A 21,306-nucleotide genomic window follows, 5' to 3' on the forward strand; every position below is an offset into this window, starting at 1 on the left:
TTCAGGCTTCTACTGTGAGGTAGCTGCGTTCCTTTTCATTTCTAAAGACAAAGGAATTGTCCGGTTGAAATATTATTGAAGATTTATGATAAAAAATCCCAAAGATTGATTCTAGACATCGTTTGACATGTTTCTACGAACTGTAATATAAATAACTTTTCGTCAGAACTAAGCGATCGCGCATTGAGCATTTGGATTACTGGGCTAAACGTGCGAACAAAAAGGAGGTATTTGGACATAAATGATGGACTTTATCGAACAAAACAAACATTTATTGTGGAACTGGGATTCCTGGGAGTGCATTCCCATCAAGATCATCAAAGGTAAGTGAATATTTATAACGCTATTTCTGACTTTTCTGACACCTCTCCTTTGAAAAATGGCTGTATGTTTTTCTGTGGCTAGGTGCTGACCTAACATAATTGTAAGGTGAGCTTTCGGCGTAAAGCCTTTTTGAAATCTGACACAGCGGTTGCTTTAAGGAGAAGTTTATCTATAATTCCATGCATAACACTTGTAACTTTTATCAATGTTTATTATGAGTATTTCTGTAATTTGATGTGGCTCTCTGCACTTTCACCAGATGTTTGTTTGAGACAATGCATTTCTGAACATAACACACCAATTTCAAATGAGGTTTTTGGACATAAAGATTAACTTTATTGAACAAAAGACACATTTATTGTGTAACATGAAGTCCTGTGAGTGCCATCTGATGAAGATCAAAGGTTAGTGATGAATTTAATCACTAATTCTGACTTTTGTGAGCCCTCTCCTTGGCTGGAAAATGGCTGTATGGTTTTCTGTGACTAGGTGCTGACCTAACAATCGTTTGATGTGCTTTCGCCGTAAAGCCTATTTGAAATCGGACACTGTGGCTGGATTAACAAGAAGTTTATCTTTAAAATGGTGTATAATACTTGTATTGAGGAATTATAATTATTGGATTTCTGTTGTTTTGAATTTGGCGCCCTGCAGTTTCACTGGCTGTTGGCGAGGTGGGACGCTACCGTCCCACATATCCCAGAGAAGTTAAAGGAGTTCCCACATGTGCTGAGCACTTTTCTGCTTTTCCTTCACTCTGCGGTCCAACTCATTCCAAACCATCTCACTTTGTTGGAGGCCAGGTCATCTGATGCAGCACTCCATCTAACTCCTTCTTGGTCAAATAGCCCTTACACAGCCTGGAGATGTGTTGGGGCAGTGTGTTATTTCATCACTTTGATGTCTTCACTATTATTCTACAATGTAGAAAATAGTCAAAATAAAGAAAAACCCTGGAATGAGTAGGTGTGTCCAAACGTTTGACTGGTACTGTATGTCACATATGTGCATCACGTTGCATTCCCTCTTGCTCTGTTGTGAATGCATGATGTGCCTCTTGTCAGCTGTCACTCAAATGGTGAAGTGCTGAAGCCATTGGTTAAACTTGAATTGCTAGGGGGCTGGCCCACAAGGGGGGAAATGTAGCGCAGCACAGCTTCCAGAAAAACAGTTGCTTTCAGACTAGGGATTTCGTGGCTAATTGAGGTAAGACAGTAATTCTTCTCATAGATTATGCATGTGTGAACTACACATCCAGCCCAAAGCTGGATGTTTAAAAAATACGTAGTAGTCGCCAGAGTTCTGGAGCATGTCTTTAAAGGGTATAGACATGCTAGTGCAGTACTTCAGGAGCTACCTTTACAGCTCTCCTATTCATAGGGAATCTTTGGCAGTCGGGTGAGAATAGTCCTATTTCAAGTCAAACATGGACATCATTACTAGGGCGCCAATGAGGAAGGCTATGATCCACCTAGTAGCTTACAGTTATTTCAAGCCAGCAATGTTCAAACAACCTCACCACTGTTCTAACACACAATCTACCATTAAACCCCAGCAAAAAAAACATCCCTTTGCACAATGTGAGAACGTAGAAGAAAGATCAGGATGTTGTTGCTTCATCAGTGAACTCTCCCTGTGCCTATTACTCTCTCCCCAGCTGAGCCCCCGGTTGGTTCCATTAACAAAGCGGTAATCATCTATAAATTAAGTGAACCGTGTGACTGGTTTGGAGTGGCTGTGTAAAAATAAATGTACTACTCTGAGAGCGTAGCTTCTGCTGCAGCTGCTTCTCCAACAACAGCAACATGTTGTTCCTCTGCATCTCAAATGGCACCCTATTCCTGTTATAATGCACTACTTTTGACCAGAGCCCTGTCAAAAGTAGTGCACTATATAGGGAATAGGGTGCCATTTGAGACGCAACCCTCATCTGCCGTAGTAAAGAAGGCTGACCGCACTCCCCAGGAGGGTAGGGTGGAGCCGCAGGAAGGAGGCCTCTTGGAAAGAGAGAGGAATAGAGAGGCTTCCGTACTGGAGATGTAGGTTGTCTTTAAACGCTGGTCCTGTTTGGTTGTGGTTATTTTGCCTGTAATGGCTGAGGTGAGGTTTAATGTTGGTAGAGATGATCCTAGACCAGTTTTAAGGAAAAGCCTCATCTCCAGCTCATTGTAATCTAGATCCAGACACAAACACACCACCATGCCTTTAGAATCCCATTCAACACCCAGAAAATGCAATCTGTAAGATTCAACTGAAATTATACAAACAGTCTAAAATGATCGATGGATATTCTATCTGTGAGCACACTTGGGTGCTGCTAGCTAGATAACATTGTTTGAGTGAAGTCAGCGAGTAGCAGCAAACTTGAGGCAGTGAGAAAAGGAGGGGAAAGGCACAAGACCACAAAAGAGAAACAGAGCGAGGAGGGAACATTTGGGACACAACCAAAACAAACAAGAGTGCTCACTAGCACAAATGTTGCCTTTTTTCCAGAGACAGCTTAAAAGTGCTACCAGATGCGGAGAGAGGGAGAGAGCGAGCAACACAGAGAACGAGAGCGCGGGGGAGAAAGAGACTGAGAGAAAGAGAGAGAACCAAGTGAGAGGAGGAAAGGGAGAAAGAAAATTATAAGAGGGGGAAAAAGGTTGTCAGAGCTGGGAGCTGAGAGAGAGGGGGCTCAAGGGAAGAAAGACAGACAGCCTTGTATTTCATGGTGGTGCCCACACACACACAGCATTCATAAAACAAAGTGGGACGGAACCAATCCAATCAACCTCCTCACTCTACCTACAATACAGATCCAGGGATTTAAAAACATTTCGTCCCTGTCTATAGACAAAAAAATAAAGCCTTTGAATCTCTGTGGCTAGCCATAGAACATAGAAAAGACTGAATCCTTATTGCTTTGGGTCTCGCCGTACTCGCCATTTCCAAGACTGGTGAAGTCACGGCGCTGGCAAAAGCAAATGAAATCCTCTCTCTCACCCTCTCTCCTAGCTCCTTGGCAAGGGCTCTCAGGAAGCTAGGGTTTTTTAATGCAGCAAAGTAAATCCAAACAAGGAGGGTTTACCCATTTTCTCCCTCCCACTCACTCTCTCTCACTTTTCTTTTTTCGTCTGCCAAACCCATCACAGAAGAGGAGGGGGCGTGATTTACATCACTCCCTCTCCCGTTCGGCAGGAGTGGGCGACATCACCCCTCTCTCCTGAGCGACACAGAGAAAAAGAGAGAGAGAGAGAGGCATCGCCTCTCCTTTTGAAGTGCTGTGGGGCTGCCATGCCATGGCGTTTGAAGCCTGCTTGAGATCTCTTCTCCCATTGAACTGGCAGAGCTGCCAACTCACAACCCCCCTTCACCTCTTTCTCCTCCCCAATGCTAAACCCCGCAGACTGTCACAGCAAACCTCAAATCCCGCCGCAAATTACTCCAGACAAGTGGGTGAGCCCCCAGTTGGCCCTAATGAGATGAGAGGTGCAGCTCTGGTTGATCTGACACACCTCGGTATAGACACCTCGGCTGTCAGAACCCAAGAGATAATGTGGGCTTATACTGAGGGTAGATGGATAGATGATGGGACTATGTTAGAGTTCGAAACAGACAAAGGCAGGCAGGATACAGAATTTGAAGTTCAAATTGACTTAAAAATAAAAAACATATATAGACTGTTATGGACCACAGTTTCCAAGTATTCTGAAAACTGTATGTTCCTCGAAGTGTCTAGAATTTGTATTGTTCTCAGCCTTTTTCTTCTGATTTGTATGGCATTGATTGCCAATATATTTATATAGAAAGCTGAATGGATAGAAAACAAACAAACATCGAGCCTTAACATGAAATTAGTCCACAATGTATCATTTCATTTTGCTAGCACAGACTGGAATATGTTCCGGGATTCTTCCGATGGCATTGAGGAGTACACTACATCACTCACTGGCTTTATCAATAAGTGTCCCCACAGTGACTATATGTACATACCCCAACCAGAAGCCATGGATTACAGGCAACATTCGCACTGAGCTAAAGGGTAGAGCTGCCGCTTTCAAGGAGCTAACCCGGAAACTTATAAGTAATCCCGCTATGCCCTCCAACGAACCATCAAACAGGCAAACAATACAGGACTAAGATCGACTCGTACTGCACCGGCTCCGACGCTCGCGGATGTGGCAGGGCTTGCAAACTATTACAGACTACAAAGGGAAGCACAGCCGAGAGAGCTGCCCAGTGACACGAGTCTACCAGACGAGCTAAATAACTTCTATGCTCGCTTCGAGGCATGTAACACTGAGTCTGTAATACCCACATGTTTCATCCCAGAAACCCTAGACCTACTCCAATTTGCATACTGCACCAACAGATCCACAGATGCTGCAATCTCTGTTGCACTCCACACTGCCCTTTCACACCTGGACAAAAGGATCACCTATGTGAGAATGCTATTCATTGACTACAGCTTAGCGTTCAACACCCTAGTGCCCTCAAAGTTCATCACTAAGCTAAGGACCCTGGGACTAAACACCTCCCTGCAACTGGATCCTGGACTTCCTGATGGGCCGCCCCCAGGTGGTAAGGGTAGGTAACAACACATCCACCACACTGATCCTTAACACGGGGGTCCCTCAGGGGTGCCTGCTCAGTCACCTCCTGTACTCCCTGTTCACTCATGACTGCACGGCCAGACACGACTCCAACACCATCATTAAGTTTGCTGTTGACAACAGCAACAGCACTGATCACAGACAACGATGAGACAGCCTATAAGGAGGTGGTCAGAGACCTGACCGTGTGGTGCAAGGACAACAACCTCTCCCTCAACGTGATCAAGACAAAGGAGATGATTGTGGACAAAAGGAAAAGGAGGACTGAGCATGCCCCCATTCTCATCGACGGGGCTGTAGTGGAGCAGGTTGAGAGCGCCAAGTTCCTTGGTGTCCACTTCACCTACAAGCTACCATGGTCCAAACACACCAAGACAGTCGTGAAGTGGGCACGATAAAACCCATTCCCCCTCAGGAGACTGAAAAGATTTATCATGGGTCCTCAGATCCTCAAAAAGTTCTACAGCTGCACCATCGAGAGCATCCTGACGGGTTGCATCACTGCCTGGTATGTTAACTGCTCGGCCTTCGACCGCAAGGAACTACAGAGGGTAGTGCGTACGGCCCAGTACATCACCAGGGCCAAGTTTCCTGCCATCCAGGGTCTCTATACCAGGCGGTGTCAGAGGAAAGTGCTAAAAATGGCCAAAGACTCCAGTCACCCTAGTCATAGACTGTTCTCTCTGCTACCGCACGGCAAGCGTTTACCGGAGCACCAAGTCTAGGTTCAGAGGCTTCTAAACAGCTTCTACCCCCAAGTCATAAGACTCCTGAACAGCTAATAAAATGGCTCCCCAGACAATTTGTACCCCCCCCCCCCTTCTACACTGCTGTTAGTATCTATGCACAGTCACTTTAATAACTCTACCTACATGTACATATTACCTCAATTACCTCAACACCGGTACCCGTACCCCCTGTATATAGCCCTGCTATTGTTATTTACTGCTGCTCTTAATTATGTTATTCTTATCTCTTACTTTTTTGGGGGTATTTTCTTAAAACAGCATTGTTGGTTCAGGGCTTGTAAGTAAGCATTTCACTGTAAGGCCTACCTACACCTGTTGTATTTGGCACGTGTGACAAATAACATTTTATTTGATTTTAATGAAAATGTTGACAAACTTCAGCCCAGTAATATCTATTGGCACCGCCTGCAAAGCCACATTGGAATAGTTTCCTGCAGCCGTGGAGAAAAGCCTGGCTTGTTTGTCATACTCTGGCTACAGAGCCCCTCGGTAGGACAGCAGCCACCTCTGTTGCTATGCCAAATCTTTTCAGCCCATTCTTTTGAAGTTAATCTAAAACAAGGATTCTGTCAAAGCCCCCGTGGACAACATGTCCACATTGATCAAAACTTGGCGTATACACTGGAGAAAGAAGTCATTGTTGGAACCAAGGGCATTTTCTTTTTCTCATTGAAGACTATTTTTTTCACAAACATTGAGTCGGGGACGTTGCATAGTACCACTCGTAAACAGACTGAAGAAATGTGGATAGCTGTTACAATATAAGATGTTGACACTTATGTTGCAGATTCTCAGGTGGTGAATGCGCTCTGGTTGTTCAATTTTAAGATATTGAAGATCTTCACCACTACTATCATAGACTATTGATGACTTTGAATGACCGTTATGCACTGAGTATACAAAACATTAAGAACACCTGCTCTTTCCATGACATAGCTTTAACCTGGTCAGTCTATGATCCCTTATTGATGTCACCTGTTAAATCCACTTCAATCAGTGTAGATGAAGGGGAGGAGACAGGTTAAATAAGGTTTTTTAATCCTTGAGACAATTGAGACATGGATTGTGTATGTGTGCCATTCAGAGGGTTAATGGACAAGACTGTAAGTGCCTTTGAATGGGGTATGGTAGTAGGTGTCAGGTACACCAGTTTGTGTCAAGAACTGCAACAATGCTGGGTTTTTCATGCTCAACAGCTTCCTGTGTGTATCAAGAATGGTCCACCACCCAAAGGTCATCTAGCCAAATTGGCACAACTGTGGTAAGCATTGGAGTCAACATGGGCCAGCATCCCTGTGGAAAACTTTCGACACCCTGCCTTGTAGAGTCCATTCTCCCTACTAATTGAGGCTGTTCGAGGGCAAAAGGGGGGGGACAACACAATATTAGGAAGGTGTTCCTAATGCTTGGTATAATCAGTGTAGATATCCATGGAGCCACAAAGGGGCAGTAAAATGAGTCACACGTTGAAAAACCCTGTATAGACTCGGTCTAGAAACAACCCCTAGTGCCTAGCCCCCCTAGACACTTGTGGAGATATGAGATGTTTTGATATGTGTAAGGAATATGTAGACAGCTCAACCTTGCTCTGATAGGCTATAGGTTGAATTTTCACCATATTGTTTAAACGTATGAAATCAAGTGTCTCATAGTGGGTAGGGGCTAGGGGTTGTTCCTGGATAGGTCCCTAGTCTCAGACTCCAGTCTCCAATCCCTTATGGTACAGCGGTGACAGACTGGATTGGACTGGTCCTGAGAAAGGAGTGCCCCCTACTGGCCAACAACCATCACCATTCCCAGAGTTTAACTGGCCTTGCCCTGTCTAGCTCCCCTATCCACTAACCGTCCATATGTTATCAAGTTATTATAACACTAGTTATAGAACACTGAAACACTACCAGCTATTTGCAGTACTCTATCAAATACGTAGTCTTCTGTTAGGCTAGTCATGTCGGTTTAGAGGGTGTTCACTTACTCATCGTCTGGTGTTAGCTGCACTGGTTCGTTAGTGAACTGGGTGTCAAAGTTCTCCAGGCCATAGTCGTCTGCGATCTGGGGCTTGAAGGGCGGGGCCATCTGTTTCTTCTCCAGCTGCATGGGGAGACAAGCACAACAACTTTAATGGAAAATTGGAGGATAATAGCAGACAATATTGCCACTCCTATTTGCCACATCTTCAATTTAAGCCTACTAGAAAGTGTGTGCCCTCAGGCCTGGAGGGAAGCAAAAGTCATTCCGCTACTGAAGAACAGTAAAGCCCCCCTTTACTGGCTCAAACAGCCGACCAATCAGCCTGTTACCAACCCTTAGTAAACTTTTGGAAAAAATGGTGTTTGACCAGATACAATGCTATTTTACAGTAAACAAATTGACAACAGACTTTCAGCATGCTTATAGGGAAGGACATTCAACAAGCCCAGCACACAAATGACTGATGATTGGCTGAGAGAAACTGATGATTACAATATTTGGAGCCGTTTTGTTAACCTTCAGTGCGCTTTTGACATTATCGTTCATAGTCTGCTGCTGGAAAATCTTATGTGTTATGGATTTACACCCCCTGCTATATTGTGGATAAAGAGTTACCTGTCTAACAGAAGACAGAGGGTGTTCTTTAATGGAAGCCTGTCTAACATAATCCAGGTAGAATCAGGAATTCCCCAGGGCAGCTGTCTAGGCCCCTTACTTTTAAAAATCTTTACTAACAACATGAGTAAAGCCAGTGTGTCTATGTATGCAGATGACTCAACACTATACATATCAGCTACTACAGTGACTGAATTGACTGCAACACTTAACAAAGAGCTGCAGTTAGTTTCAGAATGTGTGGCAAGGAACAAGTTAGTCCTAAATATTTCAAAAACTAAAAGCATTGTATTTGGGACAAACCCTAAACTTCAACTAAATCGTGTAATGAATAATGTGGAAATTGAGCAAGTTGAGGTGACTAAACTGCTTAGAGTAACCCTGGATTGTCAAACTTTCATGGTCAAAACATGTTGATTCAAAGTAGCTAAGATGGCAAAAAGTCTGTCCAAAATAAAGCGCTGCTCTGCGTTCTTAACACCATCAACAAGTCAGGTCCTAGAGGCCGTAGGTTTGTTGCACCTGGATACTGTTCAGTCGTGTGGTCAGGTACCACAAAGAGGAACTTAGGAAAATTACAATTGGCTCAGAACAGGGCAGCACGGCTGGCCCTTAAATGTACATAGATAGCAAACATTAATTATATGCATGTCAATCTCTCATGGCTCAAAGTGGAGGAGAGATTGACTTCATCACTACTTGTTTTCGTAAGAAGTATTGACAAGCTGAGTGCACCACGCTGTCTGTTTAAATTACTGGCACACAGCTCGGACACCCATGCATACCCCACAAAACATGCCACCAGATGTCTCTTCACAATCCCCAAGTCCAGAACAGACTATGGGAGGTGCACATTACTACATAAAGTCATGACTACATGGAACTCTATTCCACACAGGTAACTGAAGCAAGCAGTAGAATCAGATTTTAAAAACAGATAAAAATACACCTTATGCAACAGCAAGGACTGTGAAGAGACACACTGTTTTATCTTTTGTTTTATGTGTAATGTGTCTTAATGTGTTTGGACCCCAGGAAGAGTAGCTGCTGCCCTAATAAAATACAAACAACACTGTCATTAGTGCACACCGTAGAAAAACATTTTGCAACATACGACTAAAACAAGCATTTCTAGAAAGGACAAGGTTCAGGTAGTCCCTCCATGTTTCAGTCCGTTTTCTGTTTTCGGAGTCTGGTAAATATTACCTGGTCCATGCTAGCCTGGTCCAGATGGTCACAGAATAGCAATTACGTATTTGAAAGGAAACAAATACTTATGTGACCCAGGTGTGACATGCACACGTTATCTTTGTAAATGTTGCACTGTACGTCTGTTTATTGGCTTTGTTGAATATACAGTATCAGTCAAAGCTTTGGACAGCTAACCATTCCAGGGTTTTTCCTTTATTTGTACATTGTAAAATAATAGTGAAGACATCAAAACTGTGAAATAACACACATGGAATCATGTAGTAGCCAAAACAGTGTTAAACAAATCAAAATATATTTTATATTTGAGATTCTTCAAAGTAGCCACTCTTTGCCTTGAAGACAGCTTTACACACTCTTGGCATTCTCTCAACCAGCTTCACGAGGTAGTCACCTGGAATTTCAATTAACAGGTGTGCCTTGTTAAAAGTACATTTGTGGAATTTCTTTCCTTCTTAAGGTGTTTGAGCCAATCAGTTGTGTTGTGACAAGGTAGGGGTGGTATACAGAAGATATCCTTATTTGGTAAAATACCAAGTCCATATTATGGCAATAACAGCTCAAATTAGCAAAGAGAGACAGTCCATCATTACTTTAAAACATGAAGGTCAGTCAATGCGGAAGATTAAAAACTTTTAAAGTTTCTTCAAGTGCAGTCGCAAAAACCATCAAGCTCTCTGATGAAACTGGCTCTCATGAGGACCGCAACAGGAAAGGAAGACCCAGAGTTACCTCTGCTGCAGAGGATAAGTTAGTTACCAACCTCAGAAACCACCCCAGATTGAAGCCCAAATAAATGCTTCCCAGAGTTCAAGTAACAGACACACCTCAACATCGGGGCGGCAGGGAGCCTAGTGGTTAGAGCGTTGGACTAGTAACCGAAAGGTTGCAAGTTCAAATCCCCGAACTGACAAGGAACAAATGTGTCGTTCTGCCCCTGAACAGGCAGTTAGGAAGGAAAGAAATTCCACAAATGTACTTTTAACAAGACCGTCATTGAAAATAAGAATTTGTTCTTAACTGACTTGCCTAGTTAAATAAAGGTGTAAAAAAATAAATAATAGCAACTGTTCAGAGGAGACTGCATGAATCAGGCCTTCATATGGTGGAATTGCTGCAAAGAAACCTCTACTAAAAGACACCAATAAGAAGAAGACTTGCTTGGGCCAAGAAACACGAGCAATGGACATTAGACCGGTGGAAATCTGTCCTTGGGTCTGATGAGTACAAATTTTGGATTTTTGGGTCCAACCGCTGTGTCTTTGTGAGACGCAGAGTAGGTGAACGGATGATCTCCGCATGTGTGGTTCCCACCATGAAGCATGGAGTAGGAGGTGTGATGGTGCTTTGCTGGTGACACTGTCTGTGATTTATTTAGAATTCAAGGCACACTTAACCAGCATAGTTGGACTATCATTTGTTTTTCAACAGGATAATGACCCAAAACACACCTCCAGGCTGTGTAAGGGCTATATGACCAAGGAGAGCGATGGAGTGCTGCATCAGATGACCTGGCCTCCACAATCACCCAACCTCAACCCAATTGAGATGGTTTGGGATGAGTTGGACCGCTGAGGAAAGAAAAGCAGCCAACAAATGCTCAGCATATGTGGGAACTCCAAGACTGTTGGAAAAGCATTTGCTGCTTGAGAGAATGCCAAGAGTGTGCAAAGCTGTCATCAAGACAAAGGGTGGCTACTTTGAAGAATATAAAATATATTTTGATTTGTTTTAACACTTTTTTGGTTATTTCATGATTCCATATGTGTTATTTCATAGTTTTGACATCTTCACTATTATTCTACAATGTAGAAAATTGTAAAAAAATTTAAAAAAATAAAAACCCTTGAATGAGTAGGTGTCAACTTTTGACTGATACTGTATATCATATGAATAAAATAAAGAAAAAGAGAGAAAAGCAGGAGAGGAAAAAATATGATGGCGGAAGGAAGGGTGAGCCTATCAATATTGTTAGTGGGTGATTCACTGGGCCCTGCAGAGTGAGTAAGGGTTCACATGTGGTTTGTTTCCATGGTTTTTCAGTCCTTCTCAGTCATGCAATAGTCCACTGAGGACCTTACATTGTTCAAAGAAAGACGGTATACGTTAGATGGATTTTCAAAACCATCGTCTTCGTGTTTTATATACACTCCCCTCCATATGTATTTGGACAGTGAAGCTTGACATTTTTATTTGGCTCTATACTCCATCCAGCATTTTGGATTTGATGTTTCATTTCAGGCGACAGTAGGCTACAGAATGTCTGCTTTTATTTGAGGGTATTTTCATACATATCTGTTTTAACGTTTAGAAATGAAAGCACTTTATGTACAGTTGAAGTCGGAGGTTTACATACACCTTAGCCAAATACATTTAATCCTAGTAAAAATTCCCTGTCTTAGGTTAGTTAGGATCACCACTTTATTTAAAAAAATTGAAATGTCAGAATAATAGTAGAGTGATTTATTTCAGCTTTTATTCATTTCATCACATTCCCAGTGGGTCAGAAGTTTACATACACTCAATTAGTATTTGGTAGCATTGCCTTTAAATTGTTTAACTTGGGTCAAACATTTTGGGTAGCCTTCCACAAGCTTCCCACAATAAGTTGGGTGAATTTTAGGCCATTCCTCCTGACAGTGCTGGTGTAACTCGCACACTCTTTTTCAGTCCGGCCCACACATTTTCTATAGGATTGAGGTCAGGGCTTTGTGATGGCCACTCCAATACCTTGACTTTCTTGTCCTTAAGCCATTTTGCCACAACTTTGGAAGTATGCTTGGGGTCATTGTCCATTTGGAAGACCCACTTTTGACCAACTGATGTCTTGAGATGTTGCTTCAATATATCCACATAATTTTCCAACCTCATGAAGCCATCTATTTTGTGAAGTACACCAGTCCCTCCTGCAGCAAAGCACCCCCACAACATGATGCTGCCACTGTCGTGCTTCACGGTTGGGATGGTGTTCATCGGCTTGCAAGCCTCCCCCTTTTTCCTCCAAACATTACGATGGTCATTATGGCCAAACAGTTATTTTTTTGTTTCATCAGACCAGAGGACATTTCTCAAAAAAATACGATCTTTGTACCCATGTGCAGTTGCAAACCGTAGTCTGGCTTTTTTTAATGCCGGTTTTGGAGCAGTGGCTTCTTCCTTCTTCCTTGCTGAGCAGCCTTTCAGGTTATGTCGATATAGGACTAATTTTACTGTGGATATAGATACTTTTGTATCTGTTTCCTCCAGCATCTTCACAAGGTCCTTTGCTGTTCTTCTGGGATTGATTTGCACTTTTCGCACCAAAGTACGTTCATCTCTAGGAGACAGAACATATCCCCTTCCTGAGTGGTATGACGGCTGCGTGGTTCCATGGTGTTTATACATGGTCCTGCCGTACATACCTACATGTACGCTATGGTCACAAGACGCAAGCTTCCTAATTGTCCCTAGAATTTCTAAGCAAACTGCTGGAGGCAGGGCTTTCTCCTATAGAGCTCCATTTTTATGGAATGACCTGCCTACCCATGTGAGAGACGCAGACTCGGTCTCAACCTTTAAGTCTTTATTGAAGACTCATCTCATCTGTAGGTCCTATGATTGAGTGTAGTCTGGCCCAGGAGTGTGAAGGTGAATGGAAAGGCACTGGAGCAACGAACCGCCCTTGCTGTCTCTGCCTGGCCGGTTCCCCTCTCTCCACCTCTAACCCTATTACAGGGGCTGAGTCACTGGCCTACTGATGCTCTTCCATGCCGTCCCTAGGAGGGGTGCGTCACTTGAGTGTGTTGAGTCACTGATGTGATCTACCTGTCCGGGTTTGTGCCCCCCCTTGGGTTGTGCCGTGGAGGAGATCTTTGTGGGCTGTACTTGGCCTTGTCTCAGGATGGTAAGTTGGTGGTTGAAAATATCCCTCTATTGGTGTGGGGGCTGTGCTTTGGCAAAGTGGGTGGGGTTATATCCTGCCTGTTTGGCCCTGTCCGGGGGTATCATCGGATGGGGCCACAGTGTCTCCTGACCCCCCCCCCCTGTCTCAGCCTCCAGTATAAACTCCAGTAGTTTATGTGTCGGGGGGCTAGGGGTAGTCTGTTGTATCTGGAGTATTTCTCCTAGCTTATCCAGTGTCTTATCCGGTGCCTATGGGATCACATACATCAAACCTTGAAATACATAGCCTATATATTTACATAGACCCGATTCAATGAAGAATGACCATGGTAATTTGTTGTATAACTACTTCAGGAATATGAGCCCATCATGGACAGAAAAGGTGAAGAATTTACTCTGCAATGGTTATGAAAATAAATAGGTAATAGATTCCTGTGTCTTATTTTAGATTACAAAAATAAAACACACTTGATTTTCACTATTCTCACTAACAGCAAATGGCTGCATCTTATCTGCACCTCCATTTGCACAAAATAGTTAAGCCTTATTTCAATACAATACTTCAAGCACTAGAAGATGTGCGTATGCATGGTCTAAAGTTTGCGTGGAGGAAAGGACAGTTCAGTTTTTGTAAATGACAACTTGTACATGCACATGTTGAGGTATATTTTGTACGTACGCATGGTTCATAAATGAGCCTCTCCTACTCAGAGGACGTGGCCCAGGAGCCCGAGGGAACTTGAAAGGGGAGCTGGAGCCAAGGATGAGCGGGGTAACCAAAGACCCTTAGATCACATCACCATCTGACGTTGCCTGTGTGCGTGATGGCCGAGAGAGTAAGAGAGAGAGTGTGTGTGTGCATGATGGCCGAGAGAGTAAGAGAGAGTGTGTGTGTGCATGATGGCCGAGAGAGAGAGAGTGTGTGTGCGTGATGGCCGAGAGAGTAAGAGAGAGTGTGAGCGTGGGACTGTGTGTCTGTGACAGAAAGTGCGTGCCTGGATGTGTTTGAGAGCGAGTGTGTGATACGGCAGCAGGGAGGACTCCAGAGGGGTGAGGAGATGATGATGATTACTAATTACAGCCAATCAACAGCAGGGGCCCGGCAAGGAGCTCTCACTGTCACATACACTCTCATACACACACTCAAATGAACACACACACAACTCATTTTTCACATCAATGCGTAGTTCCCTCAGTTTTCTCCCTCTGAAACCTTTAGTCAGTCTCTTGTTGAGTCATCTGACAAGTTATCAGGGCTGTTTAAACAGTTAAACTACAAGAAGGGGGGCTTTCTAAACAAAACAAAAAGGGTTCTTTCAAAACAGAGGGTACTGTAAGAACAGATATGGGGAGTGCTCATAGATATCTAATTTATCAACTACATAAAATCTTATAGGAAAGGCCGGAGCCTGTTTTTTAAAAATTTTTATTTTACCTTTATTTAACCAGGTAGGCCAGTTGAGAACAAGTTCTCATTTACAACTGCAACCTGTCCAAGATAAAGCAAAGCAGTGCAACACAAATACAGAGTTACACATGGAATAAAAAAACGTACAGTCAATAACGCAATAGAAAAGTCTATATACAGTGTGTGCAAATGAGGTAAGATTAGGGAGGTAAGGCAATAAATTGGCCGTAGTGGCGAAGTAATTACAATTTAGCAATGAAACACTGGAGTGATAGATGTGCAGAAGATGAATGTGCAAGTAGAGATACTGGGGTGCAAAGGAGCAAAACAATTAATAAATAACAATATGGGGATGAGGTAGTTGGATGGGCTATTTTACAGGTGGGCTATGTACAGGTGCAATGATCTGTAAGTTGCTCTGATTTTATTTATTTATTTATTTTTATTTCACCTTTATTTAACCAGGTAGGCTAGTTGAGAACAAGTTCTCATTTACAACTACGACCTGGCCAATATAAAGCATAGCAGTGTGAACAAACAACAACACAGAGTTACACATGGAGTAAACAATAAACAAGTCAATAACACAGTAGAAAAAAAGAAACAAAAGTCTATATACATTGTGTGCAAAAGGCATGAGGAGGTAGGTGAATAATTACAATTTAGCAGATTAACACTGGAGTGATAAATTATCAGATTACCATGTGCAGGTAGAGATACTGGTGTGCAAAAGAGCAGAAAAGTAAATAAATAAAAACAGTATGGGGATGAGGTAGGTAAATTGGGTGGGCTATTTACCGATGGACTATGTACAGCTGCAGCGATCGGTTAGCTGCTCAGATAGCAGATGTTTAAAGTTGGTGAGGGAGATAAGTCTCCAACTTCAGCGATTTTTGCAATTCGTTCCAGTCACAGGCAGCAGAGAACTGGAAGGAAAGGCGGCCAAATGAGGTGTTGGCTTTAGGGATGATCAGTGAGATACACCTGCTGGAGCGCGTGCTACGGGTGGGTGTTGCCATCGTGACCAGTGAACTGAGATAAGGCGGAGCTTTACCTAGCATGGACTTGTAGATGACCTGGAGCCAGTGGGTCTGGCGACGAATATGTAGCGAGGACCAGCCGACTAGAGCATACAGGTCGCAGTGGTGGGCACTGTCATAAACTGCATCCAGTTTGCTGAGTAGAGTATTGGAAGCTACTTTGTAGATGACATCGCCGAAGTCGAGGATTGGTAGGATAGTCAGTTTTACTAGGGTAAGTTTGGCGGCTTGAGTGAAGGAGGCTTTGTTGCGAAATAGAAAGCCGACTCTAGATTTGATTTTAGATTGGAGATGTTTGATATGAGTCTGGAAGGAGAGTTTACAGTCTAGCCAGACACCTAGGTACTTATAGATGTCCACATATTCTAGGTCGGAACCATCCAGGGTGATGATGATAGTCAGGCGTGCGGGTGCAGGCAGCGAACGGTTGAAAAGCATGCATTTAGTTTTACTAGCGTTTAAGAGCAGTTGGAGGCCACGGAAGGAGTGTTGTATGGCATTGAAGCTCGTTTGGAGGTTAGATAGCACAGTGTCCAAGGAAGGGCCAGAAGTATCCAGAATGGTGTCGTCTGCGTAGAGATGGATCAGGGAATCGCCCGTAGCAAGAGCAACATCATTGATATATACAGAGAAAAGAGTCAGCCCGAGAAGTGAACCCTGTGGCACCCCCATAGAGACTGCCAGAGGCCCGGACAACAGACCCTCCGATTTGACACACTGAACTCTGTCTGCAAAGTAGTTGGTGAACCAGGCAAGGCAGTCATTAGAAAAACCGAGGCTACTGAGTCTGCCGATAAGAATATGGTGATTGACAGAGTCGAAAGCCTTGGCCAGGTCGATGAAGAAGGCTGCACAGTACTGTCTTTTATCGATGGCGGTTATGATATCGTTTAGTACCTTGAGCGTGGCTGAGGTGCACCCGTGACCGGCTCGGAATTGCACAGCAGAGAAGGTAGGGTGGGAGGTAAGGTAGGGTGGGATTCGAGATGGTCAGTGATCTGTTTGTTGACTAGGCTTTCGAAGACCTTAGATAGGCAGGGCAGGATGGACATAGTTCTGTAACAGTTTGGGTCCAGGGTGTCTCCCCCTTTGAAGAGGGGGATGACTGCGGCAGCCTTGCAATCCTTGGGGATCTCAGATGATATGAAAGAGAGGTTGAACAGGCTGGTAATAGGGGTTGCGACAATGGCGGAGGATAGTTTCAGAAATAGAGGGTCCAGATTGTCAAGACCAGCTGATTTGTATGCTGCTCTGATAGCTGATGCTTAAAGATAGTTAGGGGGATATGAGTCTCCAGCTTCAGTGATTTTTGGAATTCGTTCCAGTCATTGGCAGCAGAGGACTGGAAGGAAAGGTGGCCAAAGTAGGAATTGGCTTTGGGGGTGACCAGTGAAATATACCTGCTGGAGCGCGTGCTGTTGGGTGCTGCTATGGTGACCAGTGAGCTGAGATAATGTGGGGCTTTACCCTGCAAAGACTTAGAGATGACCTGGAGCCAGTGGGTTTGACAACGAATATGAAGCGAGGGCCAGTCAACGAGAGCATACAGGTCGCAGTGGTGGGTAGTATATGGGGCTTTAGTGACAAAACGGATGGCTCTGTGATAGACTGCATCCAATTCGCTGAGAAGAGTGTTGGAGGCTATTTTGTTAATGACATCGCCAAAGTCAAGGATCAGTAGGATAGTCCGTTTTACGAGGGTATGTTTGGCAGCATGAGTGAAGGATGCTTTGTTGCGAAATAGGAAGCCAATTCTAGATTTAATTTTGGATTGGAGATGCTTAATGTGAGTCTGGAAGAAGAGTTTAGTCTAACCAGGCACCTAGGTATTTGTAGTTGTCCACATATTCTAAGTCAGAATCGTCCAGAATAGTGATGCTAGACGGGCGGGCAGGTGCGGGCAGAGCATGCATTTAGTTTAACTAGCATTTAAGAGTAGTTGGAGGCCACGGAAGGAGAGATGTATGGCATTGAAGCTTGTCTGGAGATTAGTTAATAAAGTGTCCAGAAGTATACAGAATGGTGTCGTCTACGTAGAGGTGGATCAGAGAATCATCAGCAGCAAGAGCGACATCATTGATGTATACAGAGAAAAGAGTCAATCCAAGAATTGAACCCTGTGGCACCCCCATAGAGACTGGCAGAGGTTCGTACAACAGGCCCTCTGATTTGACACACTGAACTCTGTCTGAGAAGTAGTTGATGAACCAGGGAAGGCAGTCACTTGAGAAACCGAGGCTGTTGAGTCTGCCGATGAGAATGTGGTGATTGACAGAGTCAAAATACGGCTGCACAGTATTGTCTTTTATTGTCTTTTATCAATGGCGGTTATGATATCGTTTAGGACCTTGAGCGTGGCTGAGGTGCACCCATGACCAGCTCGGAAACCAGATTGCATAGCGGAGAAGGTACGGTGGGATTCAAAATGGTCGATGATTTGTTTGTTAACTTGGCTTTCAAAGACCTTAGAAAGGCAGGGTAGGATAGATATAGGTCTGTAACAGTTTGGGTCTAGAGTGTCACCCCCTTTGAAGAGGGGGATACCGCGGCAGCTTTCCAATCTTTGGGGATCTCAGACGATATGAAAGAGGTTGAACAGGCTAGTAATAGGGATTGCAACAATTGCGGCAGATAATTTTGTCTAGCCCAGCTGATTTGTAGGGGTCCAGATTTTGCATCTCTTTCAGAACATCAGCTATCTGGATTTGGGTAAAGGAGAAATGGGGAGGCTTGGGCAAGTTGCTGCGGGGGGGTGCAGAGATGTTGACCGGGGTAGGGGTAGCCAGGTGGAAAGCATGGCCAGCAATGCTTATTGAAATTCTCAATTATCGTGGATTTATTGGTGGTGGCAGTGTTTCCTAGCCTCAGCGCAGTGGGCAGCTGGGAGGAGATGCTCTTATTCTCCAGTGTCCCAGAACTTTTTGGAGTTTGTGCTACAGGATGCAAATTTCTGTTTGAAAAAGCTAGCCTTTGCTTTCCTAACCGCCTGTGTATATTGGTTCCTAAGTTGCATATCTCGGGGGCTATTAAATGCCAATTCAGTATGCCACAGGATGTTTTTGTGCTGGTCAAGGGCAGTCAGGTCTGGAGTGAACCAAGGGCTATAATTTCTATTTAACCTTTATTTAACTAGGGAAGTCAGTTAATTAAGAACAAATTCTGATTTACAATGACGGCCTAGGTATTGTCTTTTATCAATGGCGGTTATGATATCGTTTTACCTTGTCAGCTCGGGGATTCGATCTAGCAACCTTTCGGTTACTGGCCCAACGCTCTAACCACTAGGCTACCTGCCACCCCATATATGTTCCTAGTTCTACATTTTTTGAATGGGGCATGCTTATTTAAGATGGTGAGGAAAGCACTTTTAAAGAATAACCAGGCATCCTCTACTGACGGAATGAGGTCAATATCCTTCCAGGATACCCGGGCCAGATCGATTAGAAAGGCCTGCTCACTGAAGTGTTTTAGGGAGAGTTTGATAGTGATGAGGTGTAGTCGTTTGACCGCAGACCCATTATGGACGCAGGCAGTGATCGCCGAGATCCTGGTTGAAGACAGCAGAGGTGTATTTAGAGGGCAGGTTGGTAAGGATGATATCTATGAGGGTGCCCGTGTTTCCGGATTTGGGGTTGTACCTGGTAGGTTAATTGATCATTTGTGTGAGACTGAGGGCATCTAGCTTAGCTTATAGGATGGCTGGGGTGTTAAGCATGTCCCAGTTTAGGTCACCTAACAGTACGAGTTCTGAAGATAGAAAGGGGGCAATCAATTCACATATGGTGTCCAGGGCACAGCTCGGGGCCGAAGGTGGTCTGTAGCAAGCGGCAACGGTGAGAGACTTGTTTCTCGAAAGGTGGATTTTTAAAAGTAGAAGCTCGAATTGTTTGGGCACAGTATGACAGAACTATGCAGGCTATCTCTACAGTAGATTGGAACCCTTTTTGGCAGTTCTATCTTGTATGAAAATGTTATAGTTAGGGATGGAAATTTCAGGATTTTTGGTGGCCTTCTTAAGTCAGGATTCAGAGACGGCTAGGACATCCGGGTTGGCAGAGTGTGCTAAAGCAGTGAATAAAACAAACTTAGGGAGGAGGCTTATAATGTTAACATGCATGAAACCAAGGCTTTTACGGTTACAGAAGTCAACAAATGAGAGCGCCTGGGGAATGGGAGTGGAGCTAGGCGCTGCAGGGCCTGGATTAACCTTTACATCACCAGAGGAGGAGTAGGATAAGGCCTAAAGGCTATAAGAACTGGTCGTCTAGTGATTTCAGAACAGAGAGTAAAAGGAGCAGGTTTCTGGGCGCGGAATAATAGATTCAAGGCATAATGTACAAAAAGGGTATGGTAGGATGTGAATACAGTAGAGGTAAACCGAGGCATTGAGTGACGATGAGAGAGGTTTTGTCTCTAGAGACATAATTTAAGCCAGGTGAGGTCACCTGGTGTGGGAGGTGGAACAAAAGGGCTAGCTGAGGCATATTGAGCAGGGCTCGAGGCTCGACAGTGAAATAAGACAATAATCAGTAACCAAAACAGTAATGGACAAGGCATATTGACCTAAGGGAGAGGCATGCGTAGCCAAGTGATCATACGGTCCAGTGAGTAGCTAGGCGAGCTGGAGACATGGCAATTCATACAGCTAGCGGGCCGGGGAAAGCACGCTAGCAGGAGTGCCTTAGGGGACGTCGCGACGGAATAGTCTGTTGAAGCCCCCTCGGACGGTTATGTCGGTAGACCAGTCGTGATGGATCAGCGGGGCTCCGTGTAGGCAGTAAAAGGGTCCAGGCCAATTGGCAAAATAGGTATTGTAGCCCAAGAAATTGACTGATGGGCCTCTTCAGCTAGCCGGGAGGTGGGCCTAGCTCGGGGCTAGCTCCAGGCTAACTGGTGCTTGCTTCGTTAGCCAGGAGTGGCCACTCAAATAGCAGCTAGCTAGCTGCGATGATCCAGGTGAAAAGGTTCAGAGCTCGCGGTAGGAATCCAGAGATGTGGTAGAGAAAAATCAGCCTGAAATGCTCTGGGTTGAGTCGCGCTGTGCAGACTGGCAGGAGTTGTCCGGACTGAGGTTAGCTGATGACCACTACCAGTGGCTAGCTGGCTAACTTCTTATGGGGGTTCCAGTTCTAAAGTATAGAAAATATCAGATCTATATCACATTGGGTGAAGCGGGTTGCTGTAGAGTATGTTGAAATTGAGGTCAAAAATATATACAAAATATATACACGGGACAAAGTGCTGCTCAGAGCCCGGGAGTTCTGTCTGGGCCAGAGACCTTTAAGTTTCTGTTGGAAGAACGTTGCGTCGTGTACGAATTCCACACCTTCAATGGTCAACCGCCACCGAGGCACACCGTCAATGGTCACCGGCCACTGAGACATGCCGTCAAAGCTTCGTCAAGCCTTTTAACATGGAGGTTTCACAGGGGCTGGGGGGAAAATATCAAAGTGGTCAAATTCACAAGATGTGTCCTTTACTGTCTGCACTGTACCACGCGTCATGCCAAGGCA

At 44.3% G+C, this 21,306-nt stretch overlaps 1 protein-coding gene across 4 annotated transcripts in view; it reads right to left on the bottom strand.

Moving 5' to 3' along the window:
- Positions 1 to 21,306, bottom strand: part of LOC139368337 (protein kinase C zeta type-like) — a 163,489-nt gene that overhangs the window by 7,032 nt on the left and 135,151 nt on the right. For all 4 annotated transcript variants that reach the window (XM_071107099.1, XM_071107098.1, XM_071107097.1 and 1 more), the window contains one exon: positions 7,644 to 7,759. In XM_071107099.1, the coding sequence (XP_070963200.1) occupies positions 7,644 to 7,759 (116 nt within the window). The remainder of the gene's footprint in view (positions 1 to 7,643; positions 7,760 to 21,306) is intronic.

This window comes from Oncorhynchus clarkii, chromosome 16 (genome assembly GCF_045791955.1).
Source record: "Oncorhynchus clarkii lewisi isolate Uvic-CL-2024 chromosome 16, UVic_Ocla_1.0, whole genome shotgun sequence".
Taxonomy (NCBI): Eukaryota; Metazoa; Chordata; class Actinopteri; order Salmoniformes; family Salmonidae; genus Oncorhynchus; species Oncorhynchus clarkii.